The sequence below is a fragment of the Arvicola amphibius genome, chromosome 10, assembly GCF_903992535.2.
Source record: "Arvicola amphibius chromosome 10, mArvAmp1.2, whole genome shotgun sequence".
In the NCBI taxonomy this organism is placed as follows: Eukaryota; Metazoa; Chordata; class Mammalia; order Rodentia; family Cricetidae; genus Arvicola; species Arvicola amphibius.
In genome coordinates, this window is record NC_052056.1 from 71,258,720 (window position 1) to 71,283,190 (window position 24,471).

Here is a 24,471-nt window from a genome sequence, read left to right on the forward strand (position 1 = left end):
GATGTTTATGTCATTTCAGGTATACACACCTGTTTGGACAGAAGGTTTAGGTGTTAAATAAAAAATTGTGTGTGAAGAAAGTATACTTTTGATCAGTTTGTTCCTGGAACTGTACCTAGTGTTTTTACCATAGACCTACAAAGTACTTTGAAAAACACATGTATCTTAGTTTCTTAATTGCCAATAATTTGGAATACTTAATCCAATTTTTCTGGTTCTTGTTACTGTACTATGGTCAAAAACTTAATTATCTTAAAAAATAAGTTAATAAGTTGAGGTGTTTAGTTCGTTGGTTGGTTTTGGTTTATGTGGTAGACAGGCAATTTTCTTTTTTTTTCTTTTTTTTTTCGTTATTATTGGGGATTAGACCTAGGACCTTGTGCATGCTGCTGGTTAAGTGTTCTATCACTGGACAACATCCCCCTAATGATCAAGTAAATGGATTTGTCCCCGAGTGCCTAGTAAGCTTTGAAAGTTTGCACCTTGAGTAGGCTTTGGGACACAGATGGGAGGTGACTGACTACACAGGCAAGAAAGAAAGACTACACCCCACCCCCATGACACTTTAAATCTCCCAAATTCATTTTACAGGAGGATCTCTATACTCCCCCACACACACCCCAGAAACTACTCAATGCTGAAGCCTTTCACCGTGGTACCAGAGACTTTGGAAGCACCATGGATGGGTTTTGTGATCAGCAAGTCCCTTTTATGGTCCCAGGGGTGAGTTGGCATCTCTGCTGTTTTGTCCTTGAGCTTTGGTGTGAGTCTCTCCTTCCTGGAGGAGCAGGTGGGGCCTCTTCTGCACCCCTTTTCCTTCACTTGAGTCTTCATTTGTCGATCTCTTTCAGAAATCTCGCTCAGAGGACTGTCGAGGGCGACCTGTGACGGACAGAAAGAGGAAGTTTTTGGATACAGATCTGGCTCACGATTCTGAAGGTAGTGGAGATTTCCCTGTGTACTGCGGCCGCCTCAGACTGCTCAGATCACCAGCGCGCAGCCTCCCGTGCTCCTCCTAAGCACAAGAAATAATCTCATTCTGAATCCTTTTTTTCTTTTTCTTAATTGCAGAGTTGTTTCAGGATCTTAGTCAACTTCAAGAGGCTTGGTTAGCTGAAGGCAAGTTTCTTGACTGTGCTGTCCTTTATGTGAAACTTTCTACTGTGCCTTTCCATGTAGTACAAAGATCTAAAACAGAGGTCTCTTTTCCAGCTCAAGTTCCTGATGATGAACAATTTGTCCCAGATTTCCAGTCTGATAACTGTAAGTTCTTTTCTGTTGCTGACAAGCTTGTTCTGAAATCGTTTCGTCTTGGATCTTTCCCTATAGAATGCATTTTTCAGCGGTAGCCAGAGGATTTGGGGTGGTGGTATACCTGTATTTTACTCATTTCGGGCTCTCTTGGAGATAAGATTTACTCAAGATAATTTTAATAAAACTGCTTTTTACCTTAAAAACTTGAACTCCAGAATGTTAAGCTGGTTTTCCATCTGTGTGGCTCAGTGGTTAAGAGCACTGCCTGCCCTTCCTAAGGTCCTGAGTTCAATTCCCAGCCACCACATGGTGGCTGTAATGAGAATTTTACCATATATGATTGTGTGTCAAACATCTTTTTGTTTTCAAGATTTATCTGGGGGCGAGAGGTGTGTGTAATGCGTTAGTACTTGCAGGGACCAGAGGGGGTGTCAAATCCCCAAGAACTAGAGTTACAGGTGGTTGTGAGCTACCTTTTGTGGGTGCTGGGAACTCTGGAAGAGCGGCAAGTGCTCTCAACTGCTGAGCCATTTTTCTAGCCCCTAGTGTCTATTGATTATATGATTTTTTTTTTCAAATCTTTTTTTTTTTTGTCTGTTTTATAAATTTAATTCTTGGGATGAGGATGTAGCTCACTGATATGCTTGGCGTGTACAGGGTTCCAAGCCCAGTCGCTAGCATTGCAAAAACAGAGCTGTACTTAAGGCGAAGACACTTTCCTTCCTTTGAAAAGTACAGCACATGTTTAATGGAAAATTCCTGTTGATTGTGGGTCCACCTAACATGGCAATTTTGCTTCTAAGCCAATGAAGAAGGGTGGTCACAGAAGGCTTTGATTCGCGCTTGTCATGTGGTTGTTACAACCTCACAGTTGAGAAGAGTAAGCCCTTTTTCTTCATGGTCTCTGAGTGTTCGTTCCTTAAAATAATTGATGCAGAGTTCCACAATGGCTCCTGATGCCGGCAGCGCATAGTTAGCTTTGCCCTAGTCTTTCTGGGCTGCCCTCAACGCATTTGGGGGCTTTATGGTCCAGGCAGAGCTACCAAGGACAAAGCTGGCTGATGAAATTGGAGCAGCACCGGGCTGCTCTAGAGAACATTAGTCACTGGCGAATGAGCAGGTTTAAGAGCGGGCTGGAGAACGCTGCCTCTCTTGAGAGTTGCATCATAGAGAGAAATTCATGTCTCTTAGTCATGCTTTATAATAGCAAGCACCTGAGCCAGACTGGGATTTGAGTTCTCATTTTGCACCGGCAGATTCTTCTCAGCTTTTGTTTTACCTCTGGGGCGTACGTGTGCATGTGTGTGTAAAAATGCCACTTGGAGAGCGAGTATCTGGGTCTTCCTAAAAGTGGGGTGTTCTAAATCTATTAGATAAAAGCGCAGAGGTACCAGCTAAGCATTCTGTAATGATAGGCCTCATGTTCAAGGCAGAATGCCATGAAACTTGAAGAGGGGATAGGCTGCAGCCTGTGGATGTATCGCTAGCAGCTACCTTAGCTTTGTCATGGCTTGCTGTGGAGATCGCCTGTTCAAAAGGAAATGCTTATTATTGCCCTTTGATTGCTTTCAAGCAATTGGGGAACTTGCCATTGAAAGGCTAAGTAGAGATAACCGGAGGGGGCCGTGTGTGTGTGTGTGTGTGTGTGTGTGTGTGTGTGTGTGTGTGTGTGTGTGTGTGTGTGTGTGTGGTGAGGGGGAGTGTTTTCGAGCTGTGAGATAGAATCTACTCAAACTTGTTTCTGTCTTGACAGTTTGGCCCAGCCTTTGCAGTTCCTACCCAGAGCAGGGTAGGCTGCAGTTGGCTTGGGAGGTGGCTTTCATGGCAGAGGTTTTTTGAATATTACAATTTGTTTCTCTGTAACCCCCACCCCCCCCCAGTTAAAAGGGAGGTGAGACAGCTGACCTCAGATTGATTGCATGCTTTGTTCTTGGTCTTGGGGTGGGGGGTGGGGGCGATGGCAGCAGAGCAGAGTTCCTCCCGCAGAGATTCTTATCTGTGGGAGTAGTCTTGAGCAAAGAAATCAATAAGTGTGTCTTGGTGCTCTAGAAATGATTCCTGCTCGGCAGATGGAATGTGCTGGGTTCTTTAATTAAAATACCATACCTGAAGTGCAGGTACTTTGGGAGCTGCCCCTGTCTACCAAATATAATGGTTATTTGTTGTTGTGACTTTTGTCTGTTTGCTTTTGGTCATAACTGCTTACGGTTGAGCTTGTCTGTATTTTAAGGATAACATAGATGGTCAAGTAGCCTAAATAAGCCTTGTAATAATGTCGTCCCGACTCTTTCTGAGGTAGAGCTTGGGGAAAGGTGGAATCAAATAGACTGACCTGTCCAGAGTGTTGAGGCAAGAGCCCCAATATGGCTTTGGGAGCCTGGAACCCTTCATTCATGCAGGTTGCTCTGTTTGGTCAGGCTCAGACTGGCAAGGGATCCCCAGAGGAATTGGTGGAGCCTTTCTATCAAGCTGCATACCTTGCTTTCCCGTGAGCACTTGCCGTAGCCTTGTGTGAAAGACCAGCTCCTGCAACTGTCTTTTGAAAGGATCACGTGAAAAACATGTTTGTTGTTGTTTGTTTATTTTAAGAACAGTAGAGGCCCAATTTCTAAGAGAGATTTGGGTATCTTGCCTGTAGACATCTACCTGTGAATGTGATTTAAAGAAATGAACCCATTGTGAGTTTAACAGCTTACTCCATCTGTCTCACGGATACACGCTCCTGTGCTCGGACTCGGCCTTCTTGCGGTAGCTAGAGGATAGTGTGTCGGGTTGTTCTCTTTCCACCCTGTGTGTGGGTAATCAGGCTCCATGATAAGTGCTTTTATTCTCTCAGCCATCTTGCTAGCTCCTGGTTAGAAATTTTAAAAATTAAACTCAAGTGAACAGAAAGTACATCCTCTATAGCAGAGGCTCAACCTTCCTAACACTGTGACCCTTTAATATAGCTCCTCATGCTGTGAGGACCCCAACCATAGAATTATCCTCATTGCTGCCTCATGACTCTCATTTTGTTATGGTTATGAATTATAATGGCAAATATGTGGTATGCAGGATAGCATATGTGACCGCCCCTCAGGGATTGAGACCCACAGGTTGAGGACTGCTGCTCTAGAGCCTAGGGGCTCTGCCGGTGTACCCCCCCCCCCAAATAATCCCTTGGTGTTAAGAATTGACTTGGAGATCCAAGTTTATTTGAGCTGGAAATCTCTTGTAGAGAAAGTCTGAGAAAACCATGTAGTTTGGATGCAATCAGGAAGAATTTAGTGAACTAAACAGCACCAGTTTTTAATCCGCAAGGAAAGCTGCAGTCCTGTTGCCAGCCTGGGTGGATCAGACTCGTGATTTTCAGACGGGCGCTAGCTGGCCATCCTGTCAGCACCTCAGAGAATGCTGTTACGCAAGTTAGGGCATAGACATTTTCCATTTAGGACTTGGAAGAGATGTAAAGCAAAAACATTGTTACAACTGGCGTAGTTCCTTAAAGATGCATTAGTGTAAAGAAAGGTCTAAAACTGCATGCCCTGCATATTGTGTGTGTGTGTGTGAGAGAGAGAGAGAGAGAGAGAGAGAGAGAGAGAGAGAGAGAGAGAGAGATATGTCACAGACCACATGTTACACAAACCATGGGCTCTAGAGTCTCTCTACTCCTTTCCCACGTCTTTTCACAGAGTTAAGTCGGAGCCACAGTTAGGATTGGGACTCCAGAGTACTTTGGGACTTTGATGTGGAAATGAGGAAGCTGTATAGGTTCATTTCTCTGAGCTGACTTCCTGGGTACTAATGAGTGTTTTTTAAATGCAGGTTTCAATTCTGATTTATTTTAAACGTCTCATTTGTTTCAGGGGTGGCATTGTGAGTAATTACCAGTATCTTGAGTAATGGAAATAGTTAATGCAGAGGGGGAATGATAAATCTCTTCGTAGAGTCATAGCTCTGTTCCACATACAATTTACAAAATTGGCTTAAAATCTGAACGACCCCATCTTCCCCTTGAAATTCTTTTTAAAATCTTTATTTCAATAATAATAATAATAATAATAATAATAATAATAATAAATCAAGGAATGACTGCAGGAAATACAAGTAATTTTCCAAGGACCAGCTAATTAACTGTTAAAATCAGCTTTTCCTAAGTTCAGTGGGACACAGGGTTAATGGTTGTGTTTAACCCTGAAGCCACAAACACCAGGCACAGTAGTGACACTGGGCCCCTTCTGAGAACACAGTTGTAACTGTGGGTTGTGGGGAGGGGGCGCTGGCATCAGCCCTTGCTCTGTGGAACGAGACCACTTTAGTAAAATGATTGGTTGTTGTTGGAAGAAAGAGAACTACAGGTGGCTGAGGAAGAGGAGGTTTGGCTGCTCAAGGCTGTTGGGGGGTGTTAGTACTGAAAGAAGGGAGGGAGCAGAAAAGAAAGCGGAGGAACAACATGGAGGAGAGATGATTCGGCCCCGGACTCTACACGTGACTTTCAGAGGCCTTGCTAGCTAGTCCTCTGCCTTGCTGCAGACAGAGCCCTCAATGATTAGTGCCCATTCCTGGCCTCATAGCCTCTAGCGTCCTGAGAACTGTTAGTGACCTAAGACCATTGGCCTAAACGAAAGCCATATGGTCAAGTTAGGCATATTTAAAACAGTGGTCGTTCCCTTTTACTCTTCTCCAGGAGAGCCTGGAAGCCTCTCCAGTCCTTTGTATTTGGTGAAAAAGCCTTGAGTAGGGAAATTAATCTGTCTGCCAGGCAGATCAGTTGTGTAGGTGCCAGAAGGAACAAAACCCTGGCATCCATCGGGAACTCACCATTTAGTCCCTGCTCTCCAGCATCCTTCGGTCTTACGAGACGAAGATACGGGAACTGAAAAGCTGAGAGTCTCTCTGCTGTTTTCTTCTATCTTATCGAATCATTATTGTGTTCCCAGCCCCAGAAGAGGATATTCCTGGGGGTGAGGCAGGTTGGGGTGTGTGAGACAGGCGGCTGCTGCGTTTCTTGGGTTTTTAATGGTGGGAAGAAGCAGCCTCACTGACTCCCCCTCCTGGGCGTGTACTGCCCTTGAGCAGCTTGGGCCCCATCTGTCCCCTGGCACTCAGTGCTTCTCCATTTGGAATCCGGGGAGCTCAGAGTCTCGTCATGTTGCGGCTCCAGCTTTTGGATGTATGCCAGGTGTGCTGACGCCACTACCGGATTAGGTTGATTTTTAAAAAATTCATTTTGTGAACTCATCAAGCTCGGTGAACAGGGGGCTCTGGTCTTCAGTTCCCGCCACTGTCCCTTCTCTAGGCTTCTTTTAAAAGAACAGCAAGACGGTAGACTCCTGGTGTGGGCATGGCGCATGAGTGTGTGTGGGCATAAGTCCACTTGGGGGTCTGGTACATGAGGTGACAGTGGACTTAGTGCTCAGGCCTTCCTGGAAGAATAACACCCCCCCCCAAAAAAAAAGACCCTGCCCAGCAGACAACTGAGGCTCCCTCAGTTTAGAAAGGGGGGGGTTAGAGGATGGCAGCCGGGGGTAGAAGGTCTCAGAGCAGGCAGAGATCTGGGCCAAGAGTCCCAGACTCACCTCCCAGACAGCAAGGCATTGTGTGGGAATTTGATTCTGAGAAAGGTCTCAGAAGTGGGGACAGGCAGTGAGAAGCAGTGAGCATGAGACATTTGAACATAGTCTGCTATGAAGAAAGCCGCCTGCGAGCTCAAAATGATCTCCTTCCATCATTTTCCTGAAGAAGTGCACTTCTTGAAATCAAGTTGGGTTGACAGGCTCCTTCCATTCACCCTAAGGGTAATTACTGACTGTTTAGAGGACTCAAAAGGGAGGGGGTGAAAAACGTCCCCTAAAGACACCAAACCAGTTTTTAGCCTTGTAGCCTCTGAAGTCTTGAGAGATTTTATCCTCCCATTCCAGGTCTGCTCAGTCTCCTGGACATCCAGGAGGGTGTGCTAAACCCTTCAGGGGCCACTCAGAAGCCAAGAGATTGTTGAAATTCCTAATGTCTCCCAAGTCCCTCTGCCCTGGGGAGGAAGCGATGGGGTGTCTTGTGTTAGCTACCAGGGAAGAAGATGTCTGGCAGGGCAAGCTCTCGGGGGGGGGGGGGGGGGGGGGAGGGAGGGAGGGAGAGAGAGAGAGAGAGAGAGAGAGAGAGAGAGAGAGAGAGAGAGAGAGAACGCACTGCCCCTTAATATAAACCAGGGCAATAGAAACCAGTATTCTCCCCTGGAAGCTACAGCGATTCTAAGTCCTGCTATTCCTTTACCCCTTTGCCTGGGATTGCAGGTCTTCGGAACCTCATCTCTTTGCTCAGCCTTGCAGATTTCAGCAATAATCCTAGCCATTTGGGTCCTTGGGAGGATGCAGACCCAGCCCAGCGCCCCCTACTGTGGCTGAATTTCTTATGTAAACACATCGCACTGGGCGAGCAAGCTTCTCTGTGGGGACAGCTGAGCCCTGGGCTCTAGTAGTAGGTCTGTCCCAGCTAGCCGCAGACTCCCCCTCTTGCATGAATGGAGCATTCCAAATTGGTTGTGAATGGAGGGCGGGGCCCACTGGCAGACTTTTTCAATGAATAACCAGACCCCATTGTGCAGCCTGTGGAAAAACAACCAACTCCAACAACGCTGCGACTGTTAGAAATATGCCCATGATTGGCAGCTTGGAGAGCCTCCAGAATTAGTTTCCTTTGGCCTGCTAACTGCTCCCTGCTCTCCAAGCCTGAGCTTAATGGGGTATGAGTTTTCTTTTAAGGCCTGTCTTTTAACTCTATCGCTACCAGGCCGATGTTCTGGGCTGAGAGGGCGAGTTACAGAGGATCTGAGGAGCTCTGAGTCCTCTCTCCTTGCTCTGCCTTCCGTTTTCTAGGGCAGTAGTCTAAAGTGGTGGTGGAGGCCAGGGCAGGCTAGTTTCTCCAGAGAGACCTGGTCTGAGGACGTCAGCCCTTTACTTCCTCTGTGGCTGTGGCGTTACTTCTCTCCCGAAGATGGCTGCCCCTCTCTCCCAGACTCTGCCCTTTTTCCCAGGTCTGGAGAATAAATGTTTGCAAGGCCAAGGAGGATGTTTCTTGTTTTTAGACTTTCATAGGGGCCAATAAAACTGTATTCTCTCTACCCCTTGGCCTCTCTTTTGTTAATTTTTATCTAGGCTCAGAAAGCATCACTTTAAAATGGTGTTTCCCAAACTTCAGGATTTAGTTACACGCCACCCTCGCTGTGGCTTTGCCACTTCCCCAACACCAATGAAAGGGTTGGCCTCTCCAATTAAATACCCAGGGAGTACCAAAAAGAACTCCGCCTTGGAACAACTCCAGAGCCAGAGGAGCCTTCTCATGCAGAAAGTGCTCGGATTTAGGGGTACCCAGCTCAATAGGATACACCCTTCAGTATCCTCCAGCATCTTGGCTAACAGCCAACTCCTCCAGCGAGCTAGGCTAGGTCAGCACTGAACGACACAGTTAAAGGGCGAAGCTTAACTACTAACGGTTGATGTGGTTTCCTCAGGATTTTAAAATTTGTCTTTCGTCCTCACAACCAAAATAAAGTTGTTTATGTTTTGTCATAAGGGCTTTTTATCCGGAGTATTTCTCTGGCAGTTGACCTTGCAAGGGTGCCTTCCCCCCTCACCCCACCCCTTTTCCTAGGAGAATAGACCTCGGTAGATTGTCCTTTGCCCGAGTTAACCTGTCTAGAGGTGGCTCTAGGTGTCTGCCGTCAGGAGGTTGGTGATGCCCCCCACTCCCGCCCCACGCACGCACACACTGCCCCCTCCAGGCTGAGGACATCAGCATTCCAGGCTACAGGCCTGGAAATGGTCTGAAGAGCAATTCCCAAGAGTCACGTATATATACCAAAGGGGGTGGATGGGTAATGAGCCTTTCTGTCCCACCAGCCAGCTCCCAAATAATGGCGTGGATTGTTCCTAGCTAGCTCCTAAATGAAGTTAACCCGTTTGTGTTAATCTGTTCTGTCATGTGGCGGTACTTCTCATCTGTCTTGTTCCTCTCATTTCCTCTCCATGTGGCGGCTGACTTTTCCTTTCTTCTTCCCAGAGTCCTCCTCTCTTTCTGGAAGTCCCACCTAACCTCTCCCTGCCTAGCTTTTGGCCACTCAGCTCTCTTTATTAAATGAACCAGAAGGTGCCTTGGCAAAGACATATCTTCATAGTGTAAACAAACACTCTACAACATGGGTGTCTCTTGTACACAGCCACCCACCCATAGTGAAGGCCAGATTCTGGAGCCTGCCCAGATTTCCTAATCTGAATCTTAATGGGAAACACTTGAATAGAGATAATTCCCCTCCCCCCCCCGCCCCCCCGTGAATTTCACCTGAATACCCTGACATTTTCCGATTCTCCTTGGGTCCTTTGTCATCCCTTTCCTGCCTCAGCAGCCATAGAATTTTACTTCTGTGAAGATGCTGAGCATCCTTATTTTTATGAATATTAATCTTAATCCCTGCTTCCCATTTTCCATTGCTGTTCACACTGAGAAATCCTTTAGTCTCCAAGTACTTCCAACAGTGGAAAAGTCCTGTAGTGTTTTTTGATACGTTCCTCAGGCATGGACCCATGCTCTGCAAGGTCAGAGGAACCTGGTCATGTACTCAGCACACGAGCTTGGTACCTTCCAATCTCTCCCCACCCCACCTCCCAGTGCTGGTCTCCAAATAGTAGGAAGTAACTCTACAAAGGGTCCCAAAGCCTATGTGCCAATGATGACCTTAGGAGAAAAAGTGAATTCGGGCTATTTCTTTTCTTTTATCTGCTCTTTTGGATGCATGTCGTGACGTGTTCGTTAGTGGCCTAGGTTGAGCAGCTGCTTCCGTTCCTCCAGGGAAATCTGCATATGTTGGAGAAACAGGCCCAGCATAGGTGCCCAGATGCCCTGCCTGCAGGGAAAGGTGGCAGGTGACAAAGGAATAGCTCTAGGGAAAGGCCACTTTGCTAAAGTTTGGACTTTCTCCTGTCAGACTAGAAAGGGGAATTTTAAATACAAAGCTGAAGATGAAGAGTTTGCACAGGCCTTAATGCATTTCAAACGCTTCTAATGTTCCTTTTGTTTGTTTGTTTGTTTGTTTGTTTGTTTGTTTTGAGACTGGGTCTCTCTACGTAGCCTGGTTTTAATAGTCCTAAAGTTTCCTCTATGTCTGCAGGACACTCAGATCAAACCAATCAGTTACATTGTTACTCTGCAAATACTCTTAACTGGGTGACTGGGCTGTTTTTGGTCCAGAAGCTCACCTTGGCTTTCCTTGGAAGTTGGCTCTGTGCAGGTGGGCAAGCCCTTTCCTTGACAGTTAAAGCTCTCTGGTGTGTGTGTGTGTGTGTGTGTGTGTGTGTAAAAGAGACCAAAAGAAGCATGGGATTCCCTGGAGCTAAAGGGACAAGAGGCCCTGAGCTGCCTGACTTAGATGCTGGGAACCACATTTAGATTATTTGGAAGAGCAGCAGGCACTCAGCCTCTGAGCCTTCTCTCCAGCCCCCAGAGTAAGAGACCCATAGCATGATCTCCTCAGTCTGGGTATGTGTTCTGCTCTGTTTCCTCCCTTCAGTTCTAACCTTTGGACTTGAGGTCCCCAGAGTCCCTCTCTTAGAATGCCAAAGCACCAGGCTTGCCTTGGTGACATACATGACACATCCTTTGAAGGAAAGGTACCACACAGCTCTGGGCTGCTTTGAGAGCGATGCTGAAGTGTGGTGATGAAGGGAAGAATCTGAAACTAATACACCTGGGTTCAAAAAAAAAAGTGCTAACATTGGCTTTGGCAGCTGTAGTCCTTGTCACCCAGTTTCCTTCCTTATTTGATAACCGGTTTTCTGTTTGTAATTATAAGTGATGCAATTTGATATAGAGCCAGAGGCAGCTGTTCAGAGTTAGACTGGTAGACAATTCGTAGCTTGAGATCTGAGTCAAGAGGTGTCTGATCTGGTATCTATGCCTATGGTGGGCTCCTCTCACTCCTGAGACCAACTTTGCAACTTTGGGAAGAGGAGGGGACTGTCAGCAGAATTTTCTGTCCCACCTCCCAACTCCCAAATAACCATACAGAGGCTTGAAACTTGTTAAACTAACTCTTACAACTTAAATTAACCCACATTTCTCATCTGCATTCTACCACGTGGCTCGGTACCTTTCCTCAGTAAGGCAGACTCATCTTGCTTCTCCCTGAGTCTCCTAATAACCCTCCTCCTTTTATCCCCAAGCTCTCTCCCTGTCCGCAAGTCCTGCCTAACCTCTTCCTGCCTAGCCATTGGCCACTTAGCCCTTTAATAAGAGCAACACATCTATCTGCACAGTGTACAAAAGATGATTCACAACAGGGGACTTTGGTTAATCTTTCCATTTGAACTAGGCTTTCTTTGAAAGCCACCATCATTGTTGTTAGTATTGATAGAGTCAAAGAAAGGATAAAGCCAGTGTTTCCAGATCCATGGCAACCTCTAATAGATGACCACAGACAAGACTGGCCAGTTTTTCTGCTGCACCCATTGAACCCAGAGTCTCACACATGCCAGGCAAGTCCTGTATCACTGAGCTGTAGCTTAGCCAACAATCCGAGATTTTTGTTTTTTCCTCAAATGGAGTCTCCAGGCTGCTCTAGAAGTAAGAAAGTCAAGCAATCCTCCTGTCCCAATGTCCATTGTAGTGGGACGACAGGTATATGCCACCACGCCCTTCCCTTTGAAGAGCTTTGAATAAAGGTCTGAAATAGGCCAGTCTGTGTGTCTGTAAGTACAACCCACTAACTCCCTTGGTGGAAGCTGCCAGTCTCATGTAGCAGTTGAGGTAGTGAGTTTTGAGGACCATTGTTGTTCTTCCCAGCCAGGCTTTTCCTCTCTGTGTGTTCCTCAGAACACCGGAGTTATTATTGTGTCCTTGGCCTTGCTAGGAAGCCTCTCCTGGAGCCATCACAGTTTCTTGGTCTGTCGTACTGTTCCTTCTCATGGGTCGCACATCACGCAGTAGTCTCCTAAATTTACTTTCATGGGCAGCTTTAATTTTTTTTTAACCTTCTGGATTTGATGATTTAATTATGGGATGTCAAGTGCTCTCCAGCCAGCATTAGTGAGCAGAACCTACCAGGAACAAACCTCTAAACTGCCCCCCCCCCGTTTATATCTAGTTAAGAGCTAAAATAAACATTATAGTTCCTAGAATGTACCAGCACACATCTAAAGCCCCTGTCATTGCCAATGTTCCTGCCCGTAAAGAAATTGAGATTGCCTTGGGACTGTAAAGCCCCCAGTTTCATCTTACCCTGCTTTGGTCAGATGGTTGTTCTGGAAGCTAAATAGCACTCTAACCCAGAGCCCCCATGTGCACCTTCAAAACTAGACAAGAGTTCTCTGTTGAATCTGTCTCGTGCCTCTTGTTATTGTCCATACTTCCAGGAGCAGTAAGACCATAAAATAGTATAACATGACTTCCACACAAGCTGCAATTAGAAATGCTGTCCCCAGCCCAGGTGCGCTCTTGTCAGGAAAGATTGACTCCATACCCTCTAGCATGTCCCCAGAGGAAGCATGCCCTGCAAAGCCCAACAGTGTGCACGCTACAGCTTAGCACCGCTGTGTTGGTGCCTGGAGTCCCCTACCTAAATCTAAGCTTATCAGAGATAAACAGACGTCTAGAGGAAGGTTTACACAGCATGGTGTCTTTGTCTTACCCTATCTGTGGTATCAGTTGACTTGAGCAGAGTGGAGTAAGGCCAATAAGCTGTTAATTCCTGTGTCTTGGGAGAGAGACCCTACCCCAGGCAGCTTCATTTAACTGTCAAAATTTCAGAGTTCAGTTCTTTGATCAGCTCAATCTCCTTCTTCAGAATTCTAAGTCTTGCATGTGGAGACCCTGGGTGTCCATTTTCAGAACTCTGAGACAGTCTTCCACTGTCCTGACAACTTGTGTATCTCTGCCATCCCACTTAGGATCAGAGTAACTACCTCCACCCCACCCCACCCCACCCCACCCCACATTCCCACAGAGTCATTCAAGGTGCCTAGCATTTTTAGGTAGTTCACCAACAAGATCCCTGGGCTTATACCCCAAAAGTAGTGCCCCCAAGGGCTCTGGTCAGTTAGTTCCTTCTGTAGCAAGATCCACCTCTGCTGCTTTTGGTTATTTCCCACCCCTTGACCCCCAGCTAGCATGACCCTCAGTCTTCAGTGGGTCCTGTGCCTGCATAGCCTAGGCCCTGTTTGTTCCCTTTTCCCATTGTCCATGTTGTGGTTTTACATTTAAAGCCCTGCTGACTTTTTTAATAATTATTTTTCTTCTCATATATTACATCCCAATAGCAATCTCCTCACTCCTCTCCTGCCAGTCCCTTCCCCCACCTCCTCCCTCTCTCAGATTCACTTCTCTGTCAAAGCCTTTCTTTTTTTTTTTTTTTTTTTTTTTTTTTTTTTTTTTTTTTTTTTGGTTTTTCGAGACAGGGTTTCCCTGTAGTTCCTAGAGCCTGTCCTGGAACTAGCTCTTGTAGACCAGGCTGGCCTCGAACTCAGAGATCCGCCTGCCTCTGCCTCCCGAGTGCTGGGATTAAAGGCGTGCGCCACCACCGCCCGGCTAAATTTTTTTCAATTTATTATGTATACAGTATTTTCAGTGGCCAGAAGAGGGCACCAGATCTCATTACAGATGGTTGTGAGCCACCATGTGGTTTCTGGGAATTGAACTCAGGACCTTTGGAAGAGCAAGCAGTGTTCTTAACCACTGAGCCATCTCTCCAGCCCCCAAGCCTTTCTTTAATTGATTCTATTATCTGGTTTCTAGGTCTGAATCCCAACGTTTTTGGTTTTTTTCTCCATGTACTAATTGTTGAAGCTGATTGTGCTGACTGCAGCAGAAAGACCTGACTCCCGAAGTCAAATGTTCCGGGAGCCAGCTTTATTGGTTCCTGCTTTAGCCGTTAAGTTATTTATTGTACAGAGGGTGGTGCTGGCTGTATGACAAGGTCTTCTGTAGTTGTTCATTGATGAATTCTGCTTTTTCCTAAACCCTAGTACCAGGGTGACAGTCCTGTGATCCTCGCTGAAATGACATATAAGACAAATAACCCATCTAGCCATGGTGGCAGACACCCATAATCTCAGCATGGAGGGGGCAGATGCAGGAGGATCCCAGAAAATTTGAGGCCAGCCTTGTCTGTATAAAGAATTAAAGGCCAACCAAGACTACATAGTGAGACTATTTGAGAAGGAGAGGAAAATGGAGAAGGAGAGAAGCATATAGAGAATATGGATATCTAGTCATAAGCAATGCTAAACCCCCTCATACCACCACAGTTGATCACCAGTCTAAGTTCCTGAATATTACTGCCAGTCCTGAGGCAGCCTTCCCCAATGCACACAAATCGCCAGTTCTATCCCAGAGCAGAATCTAGGCTTTTCTTTGTGTAAGACTTTTGCCTCGGACAAATCTGTCTGTCCTTGTAGTTTAAGACTGCACACTGAACCTCCCTGAAACTTCAGCCCCTATGTGACATATGCCCACCTTGGTGCTGACTGTACCAGGGGATCGTTCTGTCTCCTCTTGTATGGCAAGCCTTGGTGCCATACCAGGATCCTACTGCCATCTGTATTTCCTACGTTGTAAGTATTTCCTAAGCTGGCATGCGTATTTTTTTTTTTTTTTTTTTTGCTTTGAGGGTGTATGAGACAGACTCCCATATCGTAGAACTGCCTGGCCAGGAACTCACTGTATAGCCCTGCTGTCCCCAGTTTGCACTTTAACGTTCTTGCCTCGGCCTCCCTCATGCTGGAGTTACAGGTACAAACCACCATGCTCAGCTCGGCATACTTCTGTTTCTGTTTTTGCTTTATTTATTTGTTTGTTTGTTTACTTATTTATTTGGTTTTTCGAGACAAGGTTTCTCTGTGGAACAACCCTAGCTGTCCTGGAACTTGCTTTGTAGATGCACAGAGGACCACCTGCCTCTGCCTCTTGATTGCTGGGATGTGCCACTACCGTCTGGCTATCCAGCGTTTTAAAATCCAGTTTAGATCTTTGGCTTTATATGTCTTTTTCTGATTCCCCCAGCCTGTTGCATTAGGGTGGGCTAACCAGAGTCCTCAGAAATGCTTAAGCCCAAAGCTCCTCCTCTTTGCTCTTCTCCTGGTCCTGGCCCTGTTCAGACTTTATGGGCAGAAGTGGGGAGCCAAGGCAGCTACTTGGAAAGAGATTGAATAGGAGACCTTCAAGGGGGAGATTTTTAAATTTTCAAAGTCTTTTTAATTGTCACAGGCTGTTGATGACTGCTTTGAGCTCCCTTGAGGACTGTGGGCATGAATCTAATGAGTTGTCCAGCTGGTCTGATGATGGTGAAAGTCTGTTTTTTTGGTTTTTTTTTTTTTGTGTGTGTGTGTGTGTGTGCATATATATATATATATATATATATATATATATATATATATATATTCAAAAGGGGAGGAAATTCTCTCTGTTCCCTGCCCCCAAGAGTGCTTGAGGTTCTGAGTGGGACATATGCTTTAGTTCTGCTCTATGTGGTTCCATATGTGTTTGAAGTTACAGATAGGTTTTATTTCCGTCATTCTATACTCAGCAGCAGGGCCGCCGAGAGCAGTGGTGACAGTGGCCTTTGCTTCTTGCCCTCTTGAGGAGGTTTTTCTTATTTTTTCTAAGTGGGTCAGAGCCAACAAAATATTTGAGAAACATAGTCTTAAGCATTAGGGTGCACTCAGCATTTGTTCTTGGATTTCCAGGGTTGTCTTCTGCTTCCGGTTTGGTAACAGGCCAAGGTTGGCTTTCTTCATATGTAAATTCATGGGCTTCAAGGTTTTTTGTGTGTCTCCCCCGCCCCCAGTCCCACCCCGTGTAGGTTCAGGTGTGAATGTGTGCAGGTGTGCCTGCCCACACATACATTGGTGAGAAAGAGTTCAGCATGAGCTGTCTTCCCTTCTGGCTTGCCACCTTATTTATTTATTTTTCTTGAGACAGGGTCTCTCACTGAAGAAGCTGGACCTCATCAGCTGGCTAGAGCTGGGATTGCAGGTGGGTACTGCCACGCCTGGCTTTCTGAGTGGGTGCTGGGGATCTGAACTCAGGTCCTCACTGGTACAGCAAGCATTTTACCTAATGAGCCATCTCCCTGTCTCCAGGTTCAAAGTTCTTAACTTTTGACCTGTTAGTCAACCACAGATAAAAGATTCATTCTGTCCCCTTCTTTGAAAAAAAAAAAAAAGATTCTTGACTTATTTTTAAAAACAGATCACTAGATTTATACGTTTGTTTCATTGCATGTTCTTGTCTCTCTTATTGAATCATCTAGAAGCAGGCTGTAAAAACTGACATTTCACCTCCAAATACTTTAGTGTACATTTCCAAAAGTAGGGGCAATTCTTTCCTATAGTCCAAGGAAAGTAGTGTCCTATTCTGAACTCTCCAGTTGTCCCCAAGGATTTTTCTTATGGTTAATATTGACATTGCTTCTAATTTAGAATTGAGTCATTTGTGTGTATGCTTCATATGACTATTTAGTCTGTCACACTCTTCCTGATTCGTTTATTTATTTATTAATTTTGTTTTGAGGCCCCGGGTCTCAGCATCCCAGTCTGGTCCTCCCTACTCCGCCCATAGTTTCCCCTATAACACCGCATTTTTTTAGAGACAGGGTCTTGCTGACCCCAGGCTGATCCTGCTGTCTCCCTAGCGCTAGGATTGTGGGTGTGGGCCACCCCCGAGGGTTTTAAGTCGCTTTGTAGTTGCTGACCCACTTTAAGGGTCTATTTAAAAAGAATGTGTAGAAGTGAAAACAGCTTGTGGAAATGCTGGGCTCAGAAATCTCCTACCCTGTTGATCCTTTCGCTTTGCACTCCACGTTATCGTGTTGAGCATCTGATGTTGAAGCCTTTTGTCAGAAAGAGCTTGTGCGTGCTTGAGGAGAGATCTTTGGGGACACTCACTGCAGATTTTAGAACAAGATTGAGGGCATTGCTCAGTTTGCTGTGCAAGCATGGGACCTGAGTTCAAATCTCTAGCACCCAAGCAAAGCCGGGTGTGACTGTGCGTGCCTGTAACCCCAGTGCTGAGGGGCTGGAGACGGGGTAACTGGGACTTGTCGACTGCCAGTGTAGCTCCAGATTCAATGAGAGAGCCTGTCTCGAAGGAATAAGGCAGAGAATAACAGACCAGAATCCCCAGTATCCATCTCTAGCTTCCCCACGGGTGATGCCGAGTGTACACATGCAGACGGACCACACATACATAATAAATCAGACACATTTTTAAACCTTCAGCACAGCTCATCTAATAATTGGTTTCACTATATTAAATTTGAGAGTTCTTATAGAAGTTAGCTGTATTAGATATGAACATGGTGCGATTCCCTGTATTTCTTTCATTTCCACTGTTGGAACTTGTGCCATTATAGTTGATAATGTTCCTGGCTTTTAATTTTTGAGACAGCTATCAGACAGAGTGGCCCTCAGCCCCGCTGTACATATGAACATGCCTCTCACTGGGCTTGGGAAATCTTATATACCTCCTTTTCCAAGTATCCCCTTCAATGATAGTCTGTCTCCTTAGCTCCTCTTCCAGCGCAGGGTGTTGCCTGCGTCTCCACCATTCCCTGGTGCTGCTGCAGCCAACGCAAAGTGTGTAGAGGTGATGACGGTGACGTCACAGTTGGCTGCTGCACTCAGGACGCCACAGCGGCTTTGGATATCTGCCTAAGATCTGCATGAGATCCAGCCAGTCAGTAATTCTGGCTCACCAGCCCTCACTGCCCTCTGAGTGGTGGCTGTAGGCGTGGGGGAGGTGGGATACCTTCTTGTAGGTATACCTACTGGTAGGTTACAACCCCTCACACCAGAAGCACTAATGGATTCAGTGGGTTATTAGAAAAACAGAACATAAGGGTATAAGAGGCACGTGGTATGGGAGTGGTCTGGGGTAGTGGGAGGGGGTGGGGCAGTTAACGTTGCATTGTATGTATGTATGAAATCGTCAGAAAGAAAGAAATAAATTTCCAGTCTTCTTGTTCCTAAATGGAGAAGTATCTCTGCCCTTTCTGGTAATACAGCTGAGAAACAAGCCACCTCCTAACTCCTTATGATTGTTATCTGTGTGGCCTGTAAGCACCACAGGTTAGATTGGTCTCTTAAAAGGTTTTGTGTGTAGGTTGATACAGGGTGACTCCTTGTGTCAGTGCCTTGCTTGTTTTGTTTAGCATATCTGTGGGGTTCATCTCTGAATAAATATGATTTATTTAGTTCTAGCATCTGCACGGTGCTGAGGTTTTGTTCAGTGTAACATTGAACCTATAAATAAATCTGAAGAGAACTAGTGTCTGTACAAAGCTTTTCAGTCCATGATACATCCTTCCGTTTATTGTCTTTAATTTTTGCTAGTGCTTTATGGGAATCTTTTATTAGATTGTTTTAGGTCATTGTTATTTTTGTTGCTATTAAAATTTTCATTGCATTTTAATTGTTGGGGGGATTAGGATTCAGGCATTATACTAGCCTGTCACCTGACAGGATGCACTCAGGCAGTACCCTGGCCAGCCAAGGGTCCTATAGGCCTGCTACATTACTCTGTACACGCAAAAGGCCCCCTTTTAAGAGACAAGCTCAGCCCATTCCCACTCTTTCCTGCTGTTCTTCTGAAGAGGCAGGCAGGAGTCTGTGTCCTGTTCTGTGTGCACCCCCTCCTCCTTCCTTTCCCCCTTTCCCTTCCCTTTCTCCAATATACTCCCCACTTAAGCTCTGTCTGCATGGCTTATTTGTCTGCATGGCTTATTTGTCTTTTGCCCTCCATGGGGCCTCTTGGCTCTTTACTGCCAAAATCCCTCTTGTGCATAAACATTACAGGTGGCACATGCCACAACATATATGTGGCCATCAGGTGGCAACTTTTGGAAATTGGGTCTCTCCTATCATATGGCTCTTGGATCAAATTCAGGTTTTTGAGCTTGTTGGCAGGTACTCACTGATCCTCTTCACTGGCTCTAAATGTACTTAACTTTTATTAAATTTATTCATTTTTATGTATGTTTTTGTAGGTGGGATTTTCTGTCCTGCCAGTCAGCTCCCAAATAACCACATAGAGACTTATTAATTAAAAATGCTTGGCCAGTAGCTTAGGCTTATTACTAACTAGCTCTTACATCTTAAATTAACTCATTTCTTATGTATGTTTAACCACATGGCTCAGAACCTTTCCTCATATGGGATGCTCATCATCTTGCTTCTCCTTGAGATTCCACCCTTCTTTGTTCCTACACTCTCTTCCTGTCTGCAGGTCCCACCTAACCTCTCCCTGCCTAGGGATTGGCCGTTTAGTTCTTTATTAAACCAGTGATAGCAACACATCTTCACAGTGTACAGAAAGACTATGCATGTATGTAAGAGTACCATGCACTGGTGTCCTTGGAGGTCAGAAGAGGGTATTGGATACCAGAACTGGAGTTATAGAGGTTTGTGAACCACCATGTGGGTGCTGGAAATCAGACCCCAGTCCTCTGCAAGAGGACCATGTGTCTTAACAACAGAAATGCCTCTCTTCCTCTCCAGCCCTGTAAATATATTTTATTATTTCATATTGCCTTGGTTACCAGCTGTAGATAGAGTTCTTTTTTATATGGGCCTTGTAACAAATGGCAATGCCAGATGAGCCTATTCATTTTTATTTTTTGTGAGAGTATTTATGTTTTCTTTGTACCCCTCCAGCCCATCTGAAGAATGGCAGTTCAGTTTTTTCTGATCCCTCTTGTGTGTATGGTTTTGGTTGTTTTCCCTTCCTCCATTGTTGAGGACCAGCTGGTTTGTGGATTGCTCCTGTGCCCCATGTGAGGAGTTTCCTAGTCTGATATGATAAAAAGCTATGGGGTTAAGTTGGATAGATAAACACAGAATCTAAATTTAAAATGGTATTATGGTGGGCTCTGAGACAGTGCTGTACTTGGCAATTTATACCTAGATGTGGGCTTAATTAAATGTTATTGTCTTAATTTTTTTTAAAATCTGTATTTGGGCCTATAGAGTTGTGGTCAAATAGGAGCCTGGAGAGGACTCAATGTTCTTGCCGCAGAGGTGGTTTAAGAGAGGACGGGACAGGATACAGGTCTGGCATGTTGGCAGCTGTCTGAGCGAGCAGGCGGCTTTGGCCAACTGGACTGCAAGAATGGAGAGTGAGACCTTGTAAGTGGAGCACGCGAACAGAAGGCGTGGATTGCAAAGCACGAAGACTGTAGGCGTGGGGAAGATTAGCAGCCAGTAGGAGTGAAGGAGGATCCCGGACATCTGTGTGGTAGAGGAGGGCAAGGTGTCTCTGTTCCTGGGTGGATTGGGTGCCAGGTGTGCCCCGTCTGGAAAATGCATGGTAGTAAACATGAGGCCACCGCCACCTGATTTGGCCAAAAGAATTTTCATGTGTATCTCCTAGCCTCTGCGTACAGAGACTTTAGCCACATGCCACCATGCCTGCCATCTTGGCTGGCTTTCTTTACCATCTTTGTGGGTTTTTTTTTCTCCGAGACATGGTTTCCTATGGCCCTGGGCTGATCTCAAAACTGCTATGTGACTGAGGATGGCTTTGAACTCCTGTTCTTCCTGCTTCTACCTCCCAGGTTCTGGTATTACATGCCTGAGCCATTATGCCCAGCTCCATCTACTTTTCTAACTAGACATTTTTTTTTCTGATTACCTCTGGGAGACTATAATAAGATACCTAAGAACTGCTTGGGCAGAATCCTGGCAGTGTACTAGTTGAGAGACCGTAGCCAGTTCCTTTTTTTTCCTCTATCTGTAAATGGCAAAAGTGCAAATAATGTTTCCCTTAGGTTGGAAAGACTTTATGAAATAAAGTAAACCATGGCTTCTGGCACGTAGGGAGTGTGAAAGGGAGGGGGGTCTCCCTGGTTGCCTCTTTTGCGATCTGTCTCCTTTGTTCTTTTCCAGAATTACTGGTTCTTTTCCATTTTCCTTTGTTCGGGAGTACTTTGGGGGGTGGGGAGGTGGCTCGGCAGCTAAGAGCATTTGCTGACCAAGCATGAGAATCCCAAGTTCAAACTTCAGCACCCAGGTCAAAAAAGAGGTGTGACTGCGCATGCCTATAACCTCAAATGCTGAGGGAATGGGGACAGGAGAGTGAAAGCCAGGTGTGACTGTGAGTGCCTGGAACCCCAGTGTCGTCGTGTACTGTGCATGCCTGGACCCCCAGTGTTGTGCAGTGGGGCCGGGTGGAGGTTAGAGACAGGAGAATTGCTGGGGCTTACTGGCTGATAGCCTAGCTCTAGCCACTCTGGCCATCCTGTCTCAGAGGACCTCAGAGAAATAAGACTGAGCAGGATACCTAATGCCCTTCCTCCAGTCTCCACATGCACCCACATACACACATGCAAGCATAACACACACATACACACAAAAATACTTTCAGCCAGGTATAATGTGATACTTTTATTGTTTTAGGTGGGAGGGGGGAGTTCGTGTCCTCTATTTCTTTCTAATGGACAGAGTAGGTGATGGGAATGTCTCCCGTTTCTGAGCATGCCATAGAAGGCTGATAGAGTGACAGCAGGGAGCTCTTGGTCTCCTCTACTCTACACAAAGCAGAGCTAAGAAGGGACAATTCCTTCAAGTCCTGTGGGCCTCAGGGTTCCTATGTGTAGGGGATTGAAGGAAGTAGACCGAGGCCCCAGGCAGTCTCTCAATTGCTCTGTGAGCAAAGGCTTAGACATCAAATCTCTAGTGTGTGTGCCATGAGGTCTTGCTGTTTCAGTCACGGCCACATGGTCAACACTGGAGTGAAATGGTCCAAGAGCGAAGGCAGCTCCACTGTGGAAGCAGCTCCCTTTGTGGGTGCGTCTCCCGTTGAGCACAAATGTTTCTAATTAGAGATGTTTATCAGCTCAAATAGCCTACACTTTGAACATTGCAGACTTCTCGGGAGTTCATGACCCTTCCATCTAATCCATCCTTTACAGCTAGAGATGTCTGGCTGTAGAGGCGAGTGCTGAATTTTTTTAAAGCACTGAATAAAATTATGCAATATCATGGCTCTATTAGAGTTCTGTGTCATTTCCCTCACTCTCAAAGTAGCTTTGCATAGGCGGAAGTTTCAGTCCCGCTAGCCAGCTCCCAAATAACCACACTTATTATTAATTATAAAAGCTTAGGCTGGGAGGCAGAGGCAGGTGGATCTCTGTGAGTTCGAGATCAGCCTGGTCTAAAAGAGCTAGTTCAGGACAGGCTCCAAAGCTACAGAGAAACCCTGTCTCAAAGAAAACAAAAAACAAAACAAAAAAAGCTTGTCCTATAGCTTAGGCTTGTTTCTAACTAACTCTTATAACTTATCCCATTTCTGTTAACTTACTTTCTACCTTGTGGCTTTATTACCTCATCTCCGTAGTGTTCTTACTGCTTGCTCTGCATCTCATGGTGTCTCCTGGAGACTCCGCCCTTCTTCCCAGCGTCCTCTCTGCCCAAGAAATCTACCTAGATTACTGGCCGGTTAGCTTTTTATTAAACCAGTCCGAGTGACACGGCTTCTCAGTTATTCCACAGCAGGGTTCAGATGAGGAAACAGGAAGCTCAGAACATTCGTCCTCTTTGGAACTCCTGACTTCAGTGTGCCCGCCTCTGACTGGCATGTGCCTCAAGTAGGCCCCGCCCACAGCCCTCACCCAGCAGAACTTGGGGAATTGGGTCCTCTCATTGCTGTCAGGCCTCCCCAGCTCTGTTGTCAACATGGGTTTGTGAAACTTACCTTGTTTTTCTGCCATGCCTTTTCTCTCAAGATGATTGATATGAGGGAGGGGTAGTTAGGGCTAAATCATAGCTAGGATTAATGAGTAAATGTGGCCCCTGCCTTCAGCATTAGAAGTGGTTGGTGCTAGAGTCAATTTATAAATAATTGTGATGGGGGGGATAGTTGGGGTTTTTTGTTTGTTTGTTTGTTTTGAGAGGTTTTACCATATATCCAACCAGGCCACAAACTTCGGATCCTCCCCCCTCCTGAGTACTGGAATTATAGGAGCGTAACACCGTGCTCACCGCAATTCCGAATTTCTTGATTGCTCTCTTTCTGTGTAGAAAACGTGAGATTCCACTCCTTGAGAGCCTCATGGTGGGAGACATTGACTAAGGCGGAGCCAGCAAGCGGCATTCCATTGCCTTTTGATATGGCTTGTGCATTTTCTGACATTATAATGAAGTTTTCTCTCTGGGAAGCTTTGGTTTACAGTCTAGAGTTTGTCTTGTCAGGAAAAGTGGTAATTTTAAACTGTTAAAATTTTAACTATTTTCAATAGACAATTTTATTTAATAAAATAAAAAAATTTTAAATTTAAAAATATTGTAAAAATGAAGATATTTCTAAAACTTGAAATGAGGACATTTAACATTGCCACAATCATTTCTAAATTTAGATAAAACAGTGATTATAAATAACAGTTTTAGACAAATTAGACTTTGAAGGCTACACATAATTTTTCTTTAAATGGGAGTATTGATACTGTTCGAATTATTTTTTTAACCAGAAATTTTGACAGCAGGAAAGTAATAAGAAAAAGAAAAGAGGCTGTGACCAAGGGGCCACCCTGATGGCCGCCAAAGTTTCTCATTAACAAAACACAGAGAAGCCTAGCTGCTTTTTGTGTGTGGGGTCTGAAAACATTTGATAACAATTGGCTCTCGACTGCCATGATGTCACCATCAGAAACCCATGAGAGAGACTCTAATATTAGACGTCTAAATATAATCCGCTAGTTCTCAACTTATTTCATGGATCCAGGAAAACACAGTTGGTATTATGTAAGAAAGGAATTATGAAAATCCGTCTTCTCCAGTTTGTTGGCAAGACAGCCTTTTCTCGTCTTCATATGTGTCAGGGGGGTTGGGGAGGGAGTGTACACACATGTATGGGGGTCAGTGGGAGTGCACACACGTGTGGGTGTGTGTGCTAATGCATGTGTGTGCCTGTGCATATTCAGTGGCATTTGTGTGGAGATTGGAGAACAAGTGTCAGAAGCTACTTCTCTCTGTCCACCATGTGTTCTGAGGGTTGGATTCAGGTTGTCGGATTTGACGTTATGAGAGATACCGATTGTCTTGGTCTTGGTAGAAAGAAAAGGAAAATTACATAGCTAATTCTGTCTAGTATAATCACTAGAACTTAACCAGACTCCTGAAAGTATTTTAGGAGCAAACATTGAGTCAAGGAAGATTTTGATGGGCCACCAGAATGCTTACTGAGGGTTAGCCTTCTGGTGAGGTG

The 24,471-nt window shown here is 45.5% G+C and overlaps 1 protein-coding gene across 2 annotated transcripts in view; it reads left to right on the forward strand.

Annotated features, from left to right (window-relative positions):
* Nucleotides 1-24,471, forward strand: part of Etv5 (ETS variant transcription factor 5) — a 63,215-nt gene that overhangs the window by 2,343 nt on the left and 36,401 nt on the right. The window contains exons 2-6 of one of the 2 annotated variants that reach the window (XM_038345264.1): nt 592-723; nt 852-939; nt 1,072-1,119; nt 1,213-1,263; nt 16,195-16,248. In XM_038345264.1, the coding sequence (XP_038201192.1) occupies nt 679-723; nt 852-939; nt 1,072-1,119; nt 1,213-1,263; nt 16,195-16,248 (286 nt within the window). In that variant the 5' untranslated portion in view covers nt 592-678. The remainder of the gene's footprint in view (nt 1-591; nt 724-851; nt 940-1,071; nt 1,120-1,212; nt 1,264-16,194; nt 16,249-24,471) is intronic. The other variant, XM_038345265.1, reaches the window with a different exon arrangement.